The 17695-nt window shown below is 38.6% G+C and overlaps 1 protein-coding gene across 12 annotated transcripts in view; it reads left to right on the forward strand.

Moving 5' to 3' along the window:
• Window positions 1–10458, forward strand: part of ATP11A (ATPase phospholipid transporting 11A) — a 117340-nt gene extending 106882 nt beyond the window's left edge. For 2 of the 12 annotated variants that reach the window (XM_062619640.1, XM_062619657.1), the window contains 2 exons: window positions 1046–1134; window positions 3757–3862. In XM_062619640.1, the coding sequence (XP_062475624.1) occupies window positions 1046–1123 (78 nt within the window). In that variant the 3' untranslated portion in view covers window positions 1124–1134; window positions 3757–3862. Of the gene's footprint in view, window positions 1–1045; window positions 1135–3756; window positions 3873–3944; window positions 4117–6260 lie in introns of those variants that run through there. The other 10 variants (XR_009965035.1, XR_009965040.1, XM_062619595.1 and 7 more) reach the window with 8 other exon arrangements.
• The last annotated feature ends 7237 nt before the right edge of the window (window positions 10459–17695 follow it).

Raw genomic sequence — 17695 nt, forward strand, 5'->3', positions numbered from 1 at the left:
TTCTACATAAATGTGCCTTGCTGTGCCAATGGAAAGAGTATTTTAAAATCTGTTGCCTCCTTTCTTCTGATCAGCCCAAAAAGGAGGAACTACTGTGCAAATACAGGCCTGCTCTGCTGAGGCTGAAAAAGAAGCCAGGTTCTGTGGGAAGCATGGTAATATGCTGGGTTCATCAAACCAAATGCAATAGAGTGTGTTACCTGTATTTTTGACCCCAGCAAACTTTCATATATTATATATGTTTAGAAGGTGAAGGACAGTATAGGTATTGAACCTAAAACTTAATGTTACTTCCCTTGCCTTTTTCAGCCCATCAACTGCAGCTTGTAGGTTAAAATAATGAGTTACCAGCAACTCTCTCTGTAGGGATTAGTTAGCATTTTGATGTTTATTTGAGAAGATACTTTGTATTAAGAGGAAAGGAATAAAGGAACTTTACTTTACTTCCAAGGAAAGTAAAATTTTCCCTTTGGCAAAGGTAAAAAATTCTTCTCTCATATCTGCAAAGTAAAACCCCTTGCCATTGTTCTGTATTCCTTGAATGCACAGTTGTGAAAATGCCACACTTTAAGGAAGACAGGAAATAATAAATAGCGGAAAAGCATTCACAGCATTTAGCGTTTTTCTGTTTTGCCATATATTTTGCTCTCTTTTTATGTCTGTGATTTGTGGAAAAAGTTGATCTTAGTATAGGTTCTGTATGCTTAAAAGCGTAATGAGAGAAAATAAGAATGGGTTAATATGAAGAAACAAGCTAGCAAACAAAAGCCCAAGCAAAGGTAGTACAGCATTTCTTACAGATATTGTATATTAATGCTGGAAAATTAATTGATTGTAAAGCAGACTTTGGGCTTAACACTGGCAGTATTCACTTTCTTATATTTAGTAGAAAATCAATGACTTTTAACCAGATATATCCCTTGTGTTTCTTCTTCCCTCTCTGTTTCTTTCTGTCTTCCAATCTGCTTTGTCTAAATAACTGCTGCCTTGCTTTAAACATAAATGATGTGCACGGTTACTTCCTACAATCTCCTGGGAAAATCAGACTAAGCATCAGTGCCTTTCTGTTGAGCAGTCCACCATCTTTATGCTTTCTCAGACTTCAAGCAGTCTAAGTTTCTAATGGAACAAAAGGTGACTTTTTTCTGCCTTTCTGCATGCTTGGCCATTTCATTCAAAGGACAGTGAAAAATTTATCATCAGAAGTTATTTACCATACTCATCTCCATTTCTGACTCACATCAACTATATTTTGAAAAAGAATACTTTTTAGTATAGCTGTTTTCTTCTTGTGTTTATCTCAAAGACTCTATGAATCATTGTCACAGTCTGTCACTATCACTGTCATTTTTGTCACTGTATTTTACATAATGTTTATGCCTCAAGAATCTAGAATGCTTAGATCCCCATTTTAATCATTGGTCTGTCAGTAGGTGAATGCATGTCACATTTGCACTGTGCCTGAGTACATGGAATAGTTGCCACACAAAGAAGGGATAATTCTGATTATGCTGATGTTACCAACGTCATACAGAAAATGTGGTACTAGAAGCCATTTCAGCCATCTTTGGAATATATTAATACATCTGCTGTGCTGTGATAAAAGGAAATGCAACTTTTTTATTCATAAGTTATGTCCAGCATGTGTTCCATTTTATGAAATTTTGTACTTTTTCTAGAAAGAAAGCAGCTCAAGATTCAGAAGTATGTGACAATCAATATAACATAAAAGTAGAAGAAATGCTAGTAAATGTTGGCTTCTCTCTGGTCTGCAAGAAAATAATTTTTACTTAATACTACGAGACTGATGGTTTCCATTGCAGATTTTATATCTTTATTTTTTAACTGGTTAAGATAAAATACACATTTCCTCCTTCTTTCCCCTTTAAAAATGCATAGCCAATAAAAGTGACTGTAATTATGTAAGTCATGGGGAAAGTTCACAAAGTTTTTTCACTATTGAAAATTCTGGCTAAAATTGGCTTTTAAGTGCCTTCAGATTGGTTTGAACTGAGCTTTTAAGTAGTTCATAGGCTTCTAAGTTTTTCTCCTTTCTTGAGTACTTCAGTGTGTGGTGGGTAATAGATAGTTAACCGTTGTTATCATTCAGGGGGTTTTAAACACTCTAGTTACAGTTCTGGGTTTTTTGAGAGAGCTTTTCAGTTACATGTATACACACACACAAAGACATGTATGTGTGTGTGTGCATGTACATATAGGTACATACAGGTCTACGTGTATATATATGTGCATGTATACTTTTATATATATACACACACATGTATGAACTGTTGTATTTCTTGGGCTAAAACATTAATTCTGCAAAAGCTTTGGAGGAATCTGTTGCCTTCTGGTAATTCTGGTCAAAATCTGCTCATTTCTAGTACTGTAGTCCCAGCGATTCTTTGGCTCAATGAAACAAGCTGAATTTTGTGCTTTAACTGGAAACTGTGCAGCTGTGAGGTTTCTTTCAGCCTTTACTTTTAAAAAGCAATAAGGTGTTCTTTAATATATCCAATCTCTATTAATTGATTATATTTCCTTTTTTTTATTCTTCTTTCATTAATAGAAGCAGCTCAGCAGCTCTGTTAGGGAAAATATAAATTCCCTTGAAATTTTCCTCTTTTTATAATTGGCACATCAACTGACAGTGTTTCAGCAATCCCAAATATTTTGTAGCTGCAATACCAGGTGCTTAGATTCTGAGCTGTAAATAACTTCTGTGCTTTCATCCCTTTTTAGGAAATATTTTTCTTTTTCTCTTTGCTTCTCACTGATTGTTTTTTCACTTCACTTTCACTTCAGCCGCAAGATCTGCCCGTTAGCTTCCTTATGAGATCTCTACCCTTTGCTGCACTTGGGGAAACCCAAAGTGGTCCTTTGCCTGGGGAAGCCTCTCTGGGGATTCATTATTCTTATGTTTCTCTTAGAAAACTGGTTCACCAGCAAACTGTTGCCTTCGTCATGTGTTGGACTCCTATTGAAAACAAAGAAACAGATCTTGCCATTGCAATATTTAAATAATATGGGAGAAGGTAGCTTGGTAACTCCCTGCCCTCTCCTCATGGTGAAATGACAAAGCTGTCAGTCAGCCTTCATTAGCACTGGCCCCATCACCTCCCCAGCCAGTTGTACTTGGGAGTAGCAAAGGTGGATGTGTGGTCCTTAATTTGCAATCTACTTGGTTTAGGACAAGGGATAATGGGTTCAAATTTAAACAGGAGAAGTTTAGATTGGATATAAGGAAGAAGTTCTTTACTGTAAGGGTGGTGAGGCACTGGAATGGGTTGCCGAGGGAAGCTGTGAATGCTCCGTCCCTGGTGGTGTTCAAGGCCAGGTTGGACAGAGCCTCGGGCGACATGGCTTAGTGTGAGGTGTCTGTGCCCATGGCAAGGGGTTTGGAACTAGATGATCTTAAGGTCCTTTCCAACCAAGGACAGGTGATTGTCAAAGGGGCAGGACAGCCCATGGTATTTAGTAATGGTACAATTAAGTGCTTTTGAGAGTAATTAAGTATTTTTAACAGAGTTTGAAATGAAGTAGAAACATCTTCAGAGGGGCTCAAATGATAACCTCAGCATCAAGAATCAGAAACCTTGTTTTACACAGGATAACCTTGCAATTTTAAATGTCAGAAAATCCATCACTTCTATGGGACTTTGCTAAAACAGTAACATTTGTACCAAATGGTACAGTTCATTCACATTTCTCTCTTGTATTCAGCAAGAGTCTCACTGTTTTTCCTCATCCTTGCAGAAGAGTATGAGACATAAAACAGCCCTAAATGCACTGGCGAACAGCGATGGGCCACTTCTTGAAGGAAATCTTTCAGCTTCCGAGCCATAATTAGATCAAAACTAGGTAACAGTACTGTACGTGTTGCCAGTTTGGATTAATTTCTCTTGGTGAACTGTGCTATTTACAAATCATACAACTTCCTCCAGAGTTTTTGATGTACTTTATCAATATTGATACAAAATCATTATGTTTTACTTGGAGAGCCTAGTTTTTGTAAGAGATGTTCCATGCCACAGGTAAGATCTTTTTCTCTCAGATGCTTACTCGTGTAAGGAAAAGCAATGAATCAATATACCCATATTAGAGTCTTACAAATACCTTATGTTATGTGTGTAGGTGTTGTGTGACATTTCTTCTATAAGAACTGTGGTCATCATTGCAGACTGTACTCACATTACACTATCATGTAGAATACATGAAGTCAGAAATCTCATACACAAGCAGTTTTTCCATCATCTCTTGTGCTCTTGAATACATATATAGACCAAACACAGACAGTAAAACAGGAAAATAACCATGCAAAAGGAAGCGATTTGTGAACAGGACTTTGGCTCAGTTACAGAGACTGGGGCTGTATGTAGAGCCATGCATTATTGCATCACTGCCTCGGATCAAGAGAGAAGGGTGGTAGTCTTGCCAAATACTTGAGACACCAGCACAGGTAATGAGCTCCTAAATACTCCAGACATTAGGGCAGCAGAATGAAGTTTTCTGCTTTACCTCATCTCCTTGCCACACCATTGATTACCCCAGTGAATACAGGTAAGAAGGTACACTTTTTCATGCAGATACGTTCCTACTTGAATGCCGTGTCTGCTCCAGTCACTTCATGCCCTCCTGACCCGAGAAGCAGCACACAAGGAATGAAATGAATGCATAAAGTTCCAGTATTTGGAGAAGACAGATGCAGTGTAATGTGCTGGTGTGGGCTGTGATGCTTCACAGTAGTTGAGGGGTGCTTTTGGTTTACTTTTAATGATTGCTAGACAAATAGTGGTAGAAAACCCCATCTCTCTTGAGCAGCTTCAGGTATGGCAGATTAAAAGTGCTTGCCGTGGAGCTATGTGTAGAAAAACATTATTTTATTTGTAGAAATACACATAGTAACTAAAATGCCTCACTTTCTAGTTGGAACAATAGGAAAAATAGTTCCCATACAATGTATGAATACTCCTTCCAGCATTTCCAAAACAAAGTCTGCTAATCTGCTGATTATCTGCATTTTTCTGTATTGATGGTGTTTGGTCTGTATGTGTGTTTAAAAGAACCCAGGCCTTACTGTTAGTGAGCAGTTTGGTATAGTTTACTGACTTTTCCAAGAGTACCTGTTGTAAGAGAGTTTTCTGGTTGCTCTTGGCTATTCAAAAGTATTGTTTCAAGCTTGCGATTGATTTTAAAAGTATAATATTAAATCTCAGCCAAACTTCTATAAGCTACATCATTAATATTTTCTTTGTGATTATATTCCTTTTGCTCCTGTGTTGCTGTTAACAGGAAAGGAGGAAGGGGATGATCAAGAATAGAGGATTGACTGGCTTACATAGCATTTATGGAGAGAATGATTGATAACACTGACTTAAATGATCCTATGATTCTATGAAATCATGCTTATAATGCATTGATAGCTTAAATACTATCACATAACCTCCGTGCCTCTATACCTGGAAACTATTTGTGCATTCAGTGCGAAGAGTTAGATAAACTTGTTGGGGGAAGTGCTGTGCTAATTTTCTTTTAGTTCGTGCATGTGTTCTAGGGTGTTGTCATGCAGCTGCGGTGGTACTGTAATCCCAAGTATTTCCTGGCTGATTCTGCCAGAGTGTGGAGTGGTTATGTGGTACAGATAAATTTTAATGGACAATTAGGCCAAGATAGCATAAATTGGCTGTATAGATGCTACATGTAACCGAAGCAAGTCCAAAATCAGATACTGCTTAGAAGTACAAAGCAAGTGCATTAAGCCTCTTGAACCTTTATCTATTGACACTAACTGATTGTAAAGAATTCCATCTCTTTGGAAGTACAGGGCAAAGTACTTGAATCTGTTCTGTCTTAAAATTCCATGTAAAAAGTCCTGACTAAAGACATTCAGAGATAAAAAAAAGATATCCTAGGAGAGATTGCGAAGTGAAATATAAACCTGATTTAAAACAATTCAACTTGGAAGCAATCCTCTGTGTCTTCATCTGTTCTCTGAAGAGCCCATTATCAGGTTTAGAGCTTCTGTGTACAATTACACCTGCTTCTGTAGGTCTTAATATAAAACTAATCATGTTGAAAATGGTTGGTTGCTCAACAGTATGAGGGGTTATAGCTTTGCATGAAACAAATAGCCACAGTGGTGATGTAGTGAAGGGCATTATTATACCAAGGGCACAGTGGCCCTAAGAAAGAACACAATTGTAGACTTCTAGCTCCAAAAACATTTGTTTACTGTGTATATGTTTTTTTCCCTTCAACAGGATGCATCGAGGCACTGTCAGGAGCACATCTCAGAGTTCACACCTCTTGCCTGTCTGAAAAGCCCAAGATACAGGAGCAGTGACTGCAGCAGTTCCCCAGCAAGAAGGTCTAATTCTCATTCTAAAAAAATGATGTTTACGCACTGGAGAGGCATTGATTATTCAGTACTTCCATCTGTCTTTGGCTATTCAAATAGGCATTGCCGTCCCAGTGCAGGCTACCGCTACAGTGGGTCAGGTTTGGAAACGTCCGTATGACAGAACACCAAGTCAAGCCTTTAAAAACTGTTTATTTCTTTTTTCAGGAAACAAACATGTCACAGAAATATATTAAACTATACGTGGCTTTTGCAGTCTGAGGTAGTGTTCAGACAAACAGGATCAAGAGCTAGAAGTATGAACCCTTCCAGGCTAATAGGCCTCTTTTTATGTTTTGAACTACTGGAGCAATGAACAATCTGCACAGTCTGGTACTGTGAGACTGGTAGCACTAAAAATTCTCTTCATCCCGTGTCAAGAATTTTATGCATTTACTGCTTCTGTCATCTTTAGTCATTTTCTTTGTTACTTGAAGTGTATAGTTTCAGTCAGTGACCTACATTTTGAGTTCAACAGGTTTAATTTTCAGCCAGAAACAATGACCTCAGTTATCTCCAATGAAAGTCTCCTAAATCATATTTAACAAGTACTGTTTCTGATTTTCCTCTATCCTTTTTCTTTCTTTGCTCTTTCTGTAGAACAAACTGGTGTTTCCTCTGTGCAAATCTGCTTTCAAGAAACACTCTCTAATGCTCACTTCCTTGTAAGTGGCCAAATCAGGGCTAGGTCTGGTTTTCAGTTAGCTTTCCCCCGTAGAAAGATAGGCAAAACAATCCTTGTGTGAATTATGTACATGCTCTATGAAGTCAAGTTGGCTGTTAGGTAGGTAAATATCAATGTTAGTATCTACTTAAAACCTGAACGTAAGCATTTGGCCTAAAATGTCTTTCCAAATTTGTCAGAGGTGCAGATTACCCAGCATTCCCACGTCCTCTGCCTGTAATTATAAAATAGGCATAGCCAACAGCATTCTATATTAAGCCCTTTTTGACACATTTATTTCTTTAAAGGAAGAAAAGGTTTTTTTCCACATAAGCAACTCTTACTATCTGGAGTCATCCTCTTAATTTTGATGTAAGTTTTTGTCCGTGTATGGTTAAATACTGGCTAATCAGCTTGGTTAGATGTATTACAAAGCACGCAACTGTTAACTTTTGCAGTCGAACCACGAGGTGGCACACGGCAGTTTACGAACGGTTGAACCGTAGTTGTGATAGGAACTCGTTTGACTGCAACGATTCTGTCTAAGTGACTTTAAGAATGACAGCCAACTTGCACTTCTGTTTTCTCTGCTACATTTATGTTACCTGGCACTAATTCAACTATTAGCTGTGTCCTTGTCTTGTTTCGTTAGTCCAGTGTTTTATTTTGGGGTGCAAAAATATCTGAAGGAGTAATCTGATTTCAGTCAATTTCAGCCTGGTGATTAGAATTGGTTCATGACTATAGTCATTATTAGATACCTCTGGGAGGACATTAGCTAGAAATATCTGAAGTCAGAGCTGCAGCCTTTAGTGGAAGACCTGGCCAAGACATTGTTAGTTGTATTTTGAATGGACCAGGGAGGCAGAGAAAAATTTTCCCTTTTGTGTTCTAAAAAAAGAAAACCCAAAACACCAAAACAAATAGCTTACTTACTAATTTACTTTTCAATAAAAGAAAAATCCTACTTACTAGGAAGTGTCGTTCACAATATTCTGGGCGATTTTCGCATTGAACAGTGGGATATTATTAAAATGGCCTGAGACAAACAGAGATTGTAGAGTAAGTCGTGAAATTTTCTGTAAACCAAAGAGAAGAGAATTTTAAGATGTGTAATGGGGAGCACCACAGCTGAAAGTATTTTACCATTTAACATGTAGCAAGCACTTTTAAGTTTCAAAGAATGTCCTCATAGTAGTATCACTTTGAAATACATTATGTGTGTGGGTGCGGGTGTGTGTACATGTACTTCCCATTGCAGACTTGAATGTGGGTCAGTTAGAACCATCCCCTACATAAAACACTGGTGTATATATTTTTAAAGAGTTAATATGGCTATAAATTTTATACCAGTAGCAGTGACAAATTTCTTGTGTGTAGTTAACAAATTATTTGTAATGTATTTTTTAGAAATCTTAAAATTGCCTTTGCACTGAAATATTTTTCATACTGTAGCTATTTATAAATCTGTTTTACGCATACATTTGTTAACACACCATTTCTATTTTTTTTTTTAAGTATATGTTTTGAAGGCTTTTTTTATACCTATGAGTTTTTGGCCACTTCGATTTAGCTTAGCGTGGAGTTGTGGCTGAATGTTAAAATACTAATGAATGTCACACTAGAAATGCAGGTCTGCTGCTCAGTCTCACCCAAGCTATTGATGTTCCGTTGGAGTTTCCGTGGAGAGGAAAGCGCTGTACTTCCAGCGCTGTGCTATTACTGCTGGCTTTTTTACTCTCTGAAGCCTCCTGCTTTTTTACTTATCTGAGTTCCATCTTTTAGCCTTAAATGAGATTTTTTGCTTAATGTTTTTGAAAATGCTGCATTCCTGTTCTGCCTACTAATAAAGCAGTTCATTGCAAACTTCATGTAGCCCTGCACTTCAAAACTACTGACATGAGTCAGGCTGAAACACCTCTATAAGTGGTTGGGAAATTTCAGTTAAGCACATCATTTTGGGGAGGAGAAAGAATGCTTGAATTTAAGTGGCAGTTTCTGCTTTGATTTAGCAATACTTTTACATTGAAAAGTTGGTAGAGTTTGCTTGTTAAAGTAGACCAGTCAGTGAAAAAAAACCCATGCAACATCGACTGGGTTTCACTTGAGGTGCTTTTGCTTCAGTCTTTGTTACTATTGCCACACAGAGTCCACTGCAGCAGCAGGTGTTACCTGGGAGTTCCGTTGTAAATGGATCAGATGATATAAAGATGAAAAAATAGAAGTAGCTCAAACTGTGCTAGAATGTTTTATTATGGCTGAGACCCTGAAAAGAGACAGATTTTTATGTGTTAAAATTAATTAAAAAATTAAAGGGGAAAAGTATAAAAACCTATATAACTTCCTAACTTGCCTTGTTTAAACTGTTGCAGCTTTAACAGCGTAGTGTCTCCATAACTGCTTCTGTAACTGTCTTGAAGCTGGTAAGCGCTAACCAAATGTACGTGACGACTTAGTGTTTCAAGCTTTTTGGCCACTGAAGTTCATATATTCCTACAGTGGCTTGTGGCAAAAGACCTTTTTTGTTTCACCATGAATGATAATTGTTTATTCAGCCACTTAATGTAAAAGCTTCCAGTTTACTTTCTTGCTTGCATTAGCCTGTTTGTCTTGACCCAACTGGCTTGCAAATGTGAAAGGAAACAAAAAATCTGTTAGTGGAGCAACTGCACTACTTTTCTTTTGGAAGCCAGTGGGACCATTGTGCTCATGCTACTGTCTGATAAAAAAGCTTTAATGGAAATTTGTGAAAGTATTATGAAAGTGAAAAGTACGTGATTCTACTTTGCAGACTAATCTAAGAATCCATTTATAGAGCTTTAATTTTTTACCTTCTGAAAACTCACAGAGTTTTAACCGGTGTTGTCTCCAACACACATTCTGTGTTGTGTACACTCTGCATTTTAGATGTCCTTTCATGACCTAATGTAAAGTAGAATCAGTGGAAGCTGCTGTATGGGAGCTGGAGGGTAGTTCTCTGTGCATTAAACATTACAGATGTCTGTAGTCGCCAGCACCAAATACTGACACTTATTTTTAATTGTACAATTATAGGTGCATTTATTTGAAAATAAATTAGTCTTCAAATCAAATGTTTAGATTGTCCTCTACCACCTGGTTTATTTGATTTGAAGAGTCAGTGTGTGAAGACATTACTGTAAAGTTTCTTTTCAGTGCTATTTTTAACATTTATTTCTGTAGATAACCAAATATAACTTGTTTATACTCAGTCACATTTTGGATCCTTATGTAGAATATATGAGCAGGAGACATGAATCTGCTTGCAATAAATACATTCAAGACTGGTTTAAGTTTGCTCTTGAGTAATTAAAATCTAGTATAAATATGAGATGGTTTCATATTAGTCTGTAATAAAAAGTAAGTACATAACAGAAAATGGAATGAGTGTTTGATTCTGTTACTGGCTATGCTTGCAGTCACATTTATTATTAGAGAGTGTATGTAGTTATCTAATAAAACAAGCTAACAAGAAGGGAAATTTAGAGAAAGCTGGAATGTGAGCAGTGCAGGGAGTTATGGCAAAGGAATTGGTGCGAGTCCGGGAGAGCTTTGTTCCTCCTGCACAGACTGGGTAAGTACAAAAGTTATTTCCAGACTAAACCTGCGAGCTACGCATGGGAAGGTCTGTGTTTCCTGATGGTTCTGCTGTGCAGGGAAACCAGAGCTATCTTTCCTTTGGGCTTTGCCATCTGAATTGGTAGCGGTGCTCACAGGCTCGTACAGAAGAGGATGAATGCACAGAAATGCCATCACTTACTTTCATTTGGTATTACAATACTGTGGGATTTTCAGTTGTGTCAAAACCGTTACAGACCTCACTGTGCGTTGACACGGTCAGGCTGAAGGTACCCTCAGCAGCCTCTACAAAGCCACTCAGAGCGGTAGGTGCCTTCCACTTTGAGGCTGTGTAGAATCCTTGGGCACTTTGTATGTTGATCTCGCACTTCCTGTAATGAAGATTTCAGAGGAATGGGTTTGTATGTATTATGAACTCTTTTATCCAGACAATAGAAGCATACCGGGCCCCATCTCCCTTTTGTACATCAAGAAATCTTGTGTTTGTACTGAATGATCTTCCGGAGAAGGTAGTTTGAGGGGAAAAGGTAAATATGGAAGATGTTTTTCTTTTTGTTCATGCAATGAACAAAAAAAAAAAGCATCAATTGCAATTAGATAGAAATACTGAAACTGTTTTTTAAAAGAAAATGTGATGATGCATCTGGATTTCAGGAAGAACACAGTACCAAGAGGAACAGATGATTTTATAAGTAGACAACTATTTTGTGTACAAATATGTTTGTTTAAAAGAAAAAAGGATAGCAAGTCAGTGGTTTCTGAACAGTCTTCTAAATTGAATACCTTATGTTTTCCTTCAGGTCTTTAAATTATGCTCTTTTAGTAAGTTATGTTGTAAAAATAATTGAAAACATTTTACATTACATACATTTATTAAGACCCCATTTTTTCCTGCACTATGTGCAATACTGCTGTATAAGATCTTTCCTGAAAGTTATTTCTATATGAAGTGTGATAGGTTGGGAAGTTTCCTGCGTTTGTTTTCTGCGTATCCCTATTACCTCAGGTGATACTCTGCAGGAATTTAAAAACAGTATTCGACCAAGTTGTTCAAAGCTCCATCCAGCCTGGTCTTCAGCTTCCAGGCCAGCTTGGACATGGAGAAACCTGGTCTAGTGCAAGGTGTCCCTGCCCATGGCAGGGCTGGTGGAGCTAGATGATATTTAAGGTCCCTTCCAACCCAAACCATTCTATGATTCTAGTGAAGCTTTGTTGGTGTCCATTTCCATTACACAGACTTACAGATCTTTTCATTTTAATTTTAATTTCATTCAAATGCTAAATCATAAATTGTAGCCATTCAAAGGCTTCACTTACATGGGGAAGTGATAAGCATGAAGTGATGGGACAGGGATAAAACCAAATACAGCCATTAACTCATTTCATTATGTAGACCAGTTTATCAGATGCCTAATGTCCCCATCTAGGTTGAGATGTGTTTAACAGAGAATTACAGTGTGTGATCAGTTCTACAGTAAATTAATAGCAGCGACTCATATTGCTTTAAGTGTTCATTTTCCATTTAAAGGAGACAAATAGGAGTAATACTCAATTTTAAATCATTAAAAGGTTTGTTGTTGTTTTCCATTATTCATTTTGGTTAAGAAATCTCATGGTGCATTAAGCCTTTAAAAATTACATAGGATGCAGTGTCCTGCTAGGCTCGGAGGCTCCCTGATCAGATTGTATCAGAAGAAAACATCCATTCTCCTTATTTAATGTGGGAAAACCCGATGTGCTGCTTGTTCCTAATAAGGAAAGCAGTGTTAACAGTTGTTCTAAAAGCACATCAACACTTCCTTACATTCAGATTTTAAACATGTCTTGTGAAGATACCTCACACTGAAACATTAACTTAATTTGAAAGATAGATCTTACAATCTAACAAACACTTGAGTTTTAGAAAGGAAGGGAAGCAAGTCCAGGTCCAAGGCTGTTGAAGACCATTGAGTGGTATGCTGACTTTATTTCAGAAAGTACTTCCAGCCGTATGTAAAACAAGGTAAACCTCTAGAGAACATTTTTCTTAACATGAGATTTTACTCCTAAAGCTGACAAATTTATTTGAAATCTTTGTGATTGTACACAATTTGCAGTCCTTTGCTGCCATCTGCACAGAAAATTTGAATTCATGGTATTGCAGCAAAGAGCTTTTAATATGCAGCAATTAAAAAGATTCTATAAATCATAGTACCAGTGCTGGCTAAGTCAGTTGGCCTAAATATAATAATTTATACTATAGGCATTTCAAGAGTATGGGGGGAAGGGAGGTGGGGGGGAAGGGTGTTGAGGTCTCTGATCTTGTTTCCTTGTCGCAAAACTAAGCAAAACATGGCTCCCAGTGTCTCTCACGTAAAACTGAACATCCTGAGTTGGAAGGGACCCACTAGAATCACAGAGTCCAACTCCAGCTGGGGCAACCTAAAAGTTAAGCCATAGATCTAAGAGTTCTCTGAATGCTTCTTGAATGCCAAGAAGCTTGGGGCTGTGACTGCTTCTCTGGGGAGTTTGTTCCAGTGCTTGACCACTGTCTTCACGAGGAACTTTTCCTGATGTCCAGTCTGAACAGCTTTAAGTGTTCTCTTGCACCCTATCATGAGACACCAGAGAGAAGAACCAGCACCTTACTCTGCACTCCCCTTATGAGGTAGTTGTAGGCAGCAATGAGGTTACCCTTCAGGCTCCTCTAAGCTGAACAAAGAGTCCTCAGGCACTCCTCAGAAGTCATCTCCTCCTGTCCTCTCAGCATCTTTGTTGCCCTCCTTTGGACACAATATTTTCACATCCTTTATATATTGTAAGGCGCAAAACTGCAGCCAGGACTTGAAGAGAGGCCACACCAGTGCTGTGCTGTATGCAGTCTGATCGGTACTGCAGAGTTTGAGGGGATTTGGAGAACAGCAACTGCTTCAACCAGCCAGCAGGAAGAACTTCAGAAAAAGCGAGCATACACAGTTAAGGGATGGGGTTAGTTGGGCCACACCTTTGAGTAAGTAAAAAAATGTGCATGTGGAGGGAAAAGAAGAAAAAGCTGGATGAAACAGAATTGTCTACCTAGAGAGCAAGACCAGAGTTTCAAACTTTAATGCCTGCTCAACTCTTGTTCTCCCTGTAGGTCAGGAATGGGATACATACATTTACGTTTCCCCTTTCTTGCCTCCTACCTAGTACCTGAAATGCTGGGGCACCTCCTTTCCCCCAGAAGTCTATTTTAGCACTCCATGCTTCATTATGAAAGGAAGAAACCATTCTTGCCATGTTTGAGCAAAGCAGAGTCCCATATGTGGTAACGAGATACCTCTCTCATATTGTCCTGGAGGAGCATTTAGCAGGCAAACCAGCAGGTCTGAAGCCTTATGGTCACCACCACAATGGTTACTTCCTTGGTTGTTTCTGTGCAAGAAATACTCAAATGTGCAACAAATACTATGAAACACACACGGTGTGAATGTCACGTGGGAGATAATGTCTCATCTTCCTTCTGCACACAGCTCTCTTGCTTTTCCCGGGTCTCTTTCTAAGCAAATTAAGACTCAAAATAAGCTCATCAGTCCTTTTATCTACTAGAATTCAACACGTTTTGGAAATTAACCCTCTCTCTACTGAGTCTGTATAAATGGAGCTGGTTGCTCCAAACAGATACATGGTCTCATGGATTTATTTTTGTTTGTTTGTTTTCCTCATGAAAAGTTGTGATTTGAAAGTGTTGGTGAAAAAAAGAATTTTTAACCCACTGAGTTTATTGCAAACTACCTGTATCTTATGATTTTGCCTTGAGTGACACATTACCTGCCTGACCACTCACATGTTGAGGGTCTCCAGGAAGAATCTTTTTTAAGAGTGATAGTATTTTTAAGACAAAGATTTGAAGGTACTGTAGACAGCGAATGGCTATTTAAATTCTAACACCATCCCCTTCAAATTCTTAGATCTGAAAGTTATATTTCCCTCGTATTGATCTTGTTCTGCATCCACCATGATATATCCTTCAAATAACTTTGGGCAATATGCCACCATCCTGAGCCCACAAATCTTTCCGTCATAACCTATCTGAATAATACTCATGCACTCCACTTTGGCATCTTGCATTTCCCAATGCAGGTCATTAGAACCACCTACCAAACCTTTATTTCCAAATACATATGAACAGCGAAATACAGAAAGTTGAGAGATTATCTTAATTTCTGTGGCAACTAATTTAACTAATTTTCTCATTTGAGAAGTCTCCACCCTTACTCATTGTTTAAGAGCCACTGCTATTTTAGAACAGTAAATTGGTTTCTAGGCGGTACTCATGTTTTTCATGAGGTTAATATTCAACCACCCGATTAACTTTTAACCACTTCAGTTTATGAAGGTTTACATTCCCTTTACATTTCCAAGAGGTGCATGCTTACCAATTCTGATTTGTCATAATTAATTTTATATCCAGGTGTTGAACCAAGATGGTATGTTTGGAATTCTACTGATTTAGGGAGGAAAGTGGATGTTGTGCAAAAAGTGCAGACTACAACTGCCAGGCAGTATAGATCCTGCCATACCTTGTTACTGCTCTGCCTTCTCATCCATAGGTGGACATTACAGTTGTTATATTAAAGCATGTTGACTTGGGAATTAGGGAAGTAATAGAGTAACTAAAACTAAGTTTCACTGATCCACAGTATAGTTCAGGCATCCTCACACGGAACTTCCATTTTGAACATTTTTCTGCAACTCATCTCTTACATTACTGTTTCACAGACATTTCATCTTCTGCCATGTTACATCACTCTTTTCACAGGGCTCATGAGCTGTGAATCCATTTATTCTGAATCCATTTATTCTCTGCCACCACAGGATGCAGTCAAAACTAACATGCTCTTCCTTACAAATGTTTTTAAAGACAGTCCATGGTTTTGTCCAGTCCCAAACAATTTATTTCCTTAACTTAACCATTACATTTCAGCTGTTTTGCACTGTACAGCCTAAACCTCTGGTCTGCAGTTTGTGTTTCCAACAGAAGACACAAGCACGCATAACTTTGAAATCCCTTCTCTACATACTTCAGACCAAAGCACACCTTCTTTCTAGTCCCAGGAACTTTTCCACTCTCTTCCTCCCTCTCTGCCTCTTCTCTGCATAAGCCAAGGCAGGAGTTATGTGGAAGCTGTGTATTTGAACAAGTAAACACCAAAATACAATTCAAGAACCTAGGCAGGAGGTTCAGGTTCAGATACTTAGAGCTGTGTGTTTACAATGCAGGTGTCTAAGCTCCCACATCAGCCAGCAGCAGATTCTCTTTGAGACAATACACTAAGAATAAGAACAAACAGTACCTACAGTATATTTTTAATCATAACATTTAGCCCAAGCCCTTTAGTGTGTATTAAATTTGTTTGTCAGACATAAAAAATGTATTCATTAACAGTACCAAATATAAGCACAGTGAACTCCATTAAAGGTTTCAGTTATTTTTTAAACTCTTACGAAGGGCAAGAAAAATATCAGCTGGGAGGGAATGAAAACATACATGTCAAAGGGTGTTTTGCACCCATGTCTAAAAAAAAAGATAAAATATTCTCAGTGCCTTCTGTCACTATGACAACATAGACACAGAGACATACAGAATTAAACGTGAACAGTGAAGGATAGGATTTGGGCTCTTGCACAGGCCATTAGCAGGATGGAATTACAGCTTCATCCTCCCACATGATTTTTGTTGCCCATGGCCGTGTCCCCAATAAACAGATTAGACACTAATCTTATTTACCTGTCAAGGTCTGGTGTTTGCAGCCTGCGGCTGTGGGGTTTTGTAGAACCTAAACATCTTTACAGTCCCAGGCCTTCAGCCAGGGCATCTTTCTCCTTCCATTTAGATGTATTCCCCACTCGGGATTACAGGCAGATCTCCCAGTCCTCCCAACACCTTTAATGGCTGTGGAGTGCTACTAAGAGGCCTGGTCTGACTCTTATAACCCTGAAAGGAAGGAAGGGAGGAGAGGAAAGAGAATCATATGCTCCACACATCGGATGTGCTTTAATAGGCACCAGAAGTTGCAAGAGTCTGATTCAGTGCCAGCCACCAATGTAAACAACAGGACAGATTTTCCATAGGCACTTCCAGCATGAATTTGCTGGAAATCTCACATATTTGCCAAATCAGCGTACAGGGAGATGCTGCCCTGTAGATTTCCCCATGCCTGTAGGAAGCCACCTTTTGTCTTGTGACAGGCGGTTGAGATTGAGTTGCTGAGGAAGAGCCATATGCAGCTCTTCATGCCCCTTCTGGAACCTCTGCTAGGCAGCATAGCTATAGAAAGTAGCAACTGCACAAACACTGCCTGCTTTGTGCCACTAGTGCTTTCCACACAGTGTTGGTTCGAGTAGGATGAAAAATTCTGAAAGAAAAACTATGAAACTCTGATTAGAATTGAAACCTCTGAAACCCCAGAAAACCCTTGTGGATTTCAGAGTTTTCAATTTGCCTTTTTAGAGCAATATAAATAAAGAGTCTTCCTCCACATTAACTATAGTTTCCCTTAGTCGCTGCTCCTAGCGCAACAGATTTCCTACCACCTTTCAGTAGGGAGGTCCCACACAAAAGGATTCCCCCTTATCAGCCCTGGAGATTACATTCTTCCTGGGTTATTTATTCCTCTTACAAGGCTGGAGCGCATCTTCACTTTTGTTCCAGTGACTGGCTCAGGGGATCATGACAATGAATGGTAGAAGACTTGCAATGAATGACTTCATTTCCACACCCCCGTGTGTCTTCCCACAGGTTGTAACAGTGCTGAAAAAGTCTCCCGTGCTACTACCTGGTTTCTACAGCCCAGTGCTTTACAGTACAATGCTTTTTGATCAAAATGAGCTCAGGAAGGGCATTGAGGAGCCGCTGGTGCTCACATTTCTTTTTCCCTGTAGCTTTCCTCCTATTCAATGCACAGATTTGAGTGTCTTGTCCATTCAATTCCTCCCCAAGACAGTTCTTTTTGAGCTGCAATTCCATTTGTTATGGCAATCATCCTGTGTTTCGTTAAGAATTCTGGTGGGTTCAA

This window comes from Pezoporus occidentalis, unplaced genomic scaffold (assembly GCF_034315485.1).
Source record: "Pezoporus occidentalis ecotype Australia unplaced genomic scaffold, CSIRO_AGI_Poc_V1 ctg105, whole genome shotgun sequence".
NCBI lineage: Eukaryota > Metazoa > Chordata > Aves > Psittaciformes > Psittacidae > Pezoporus > Pezoporus occidentalis.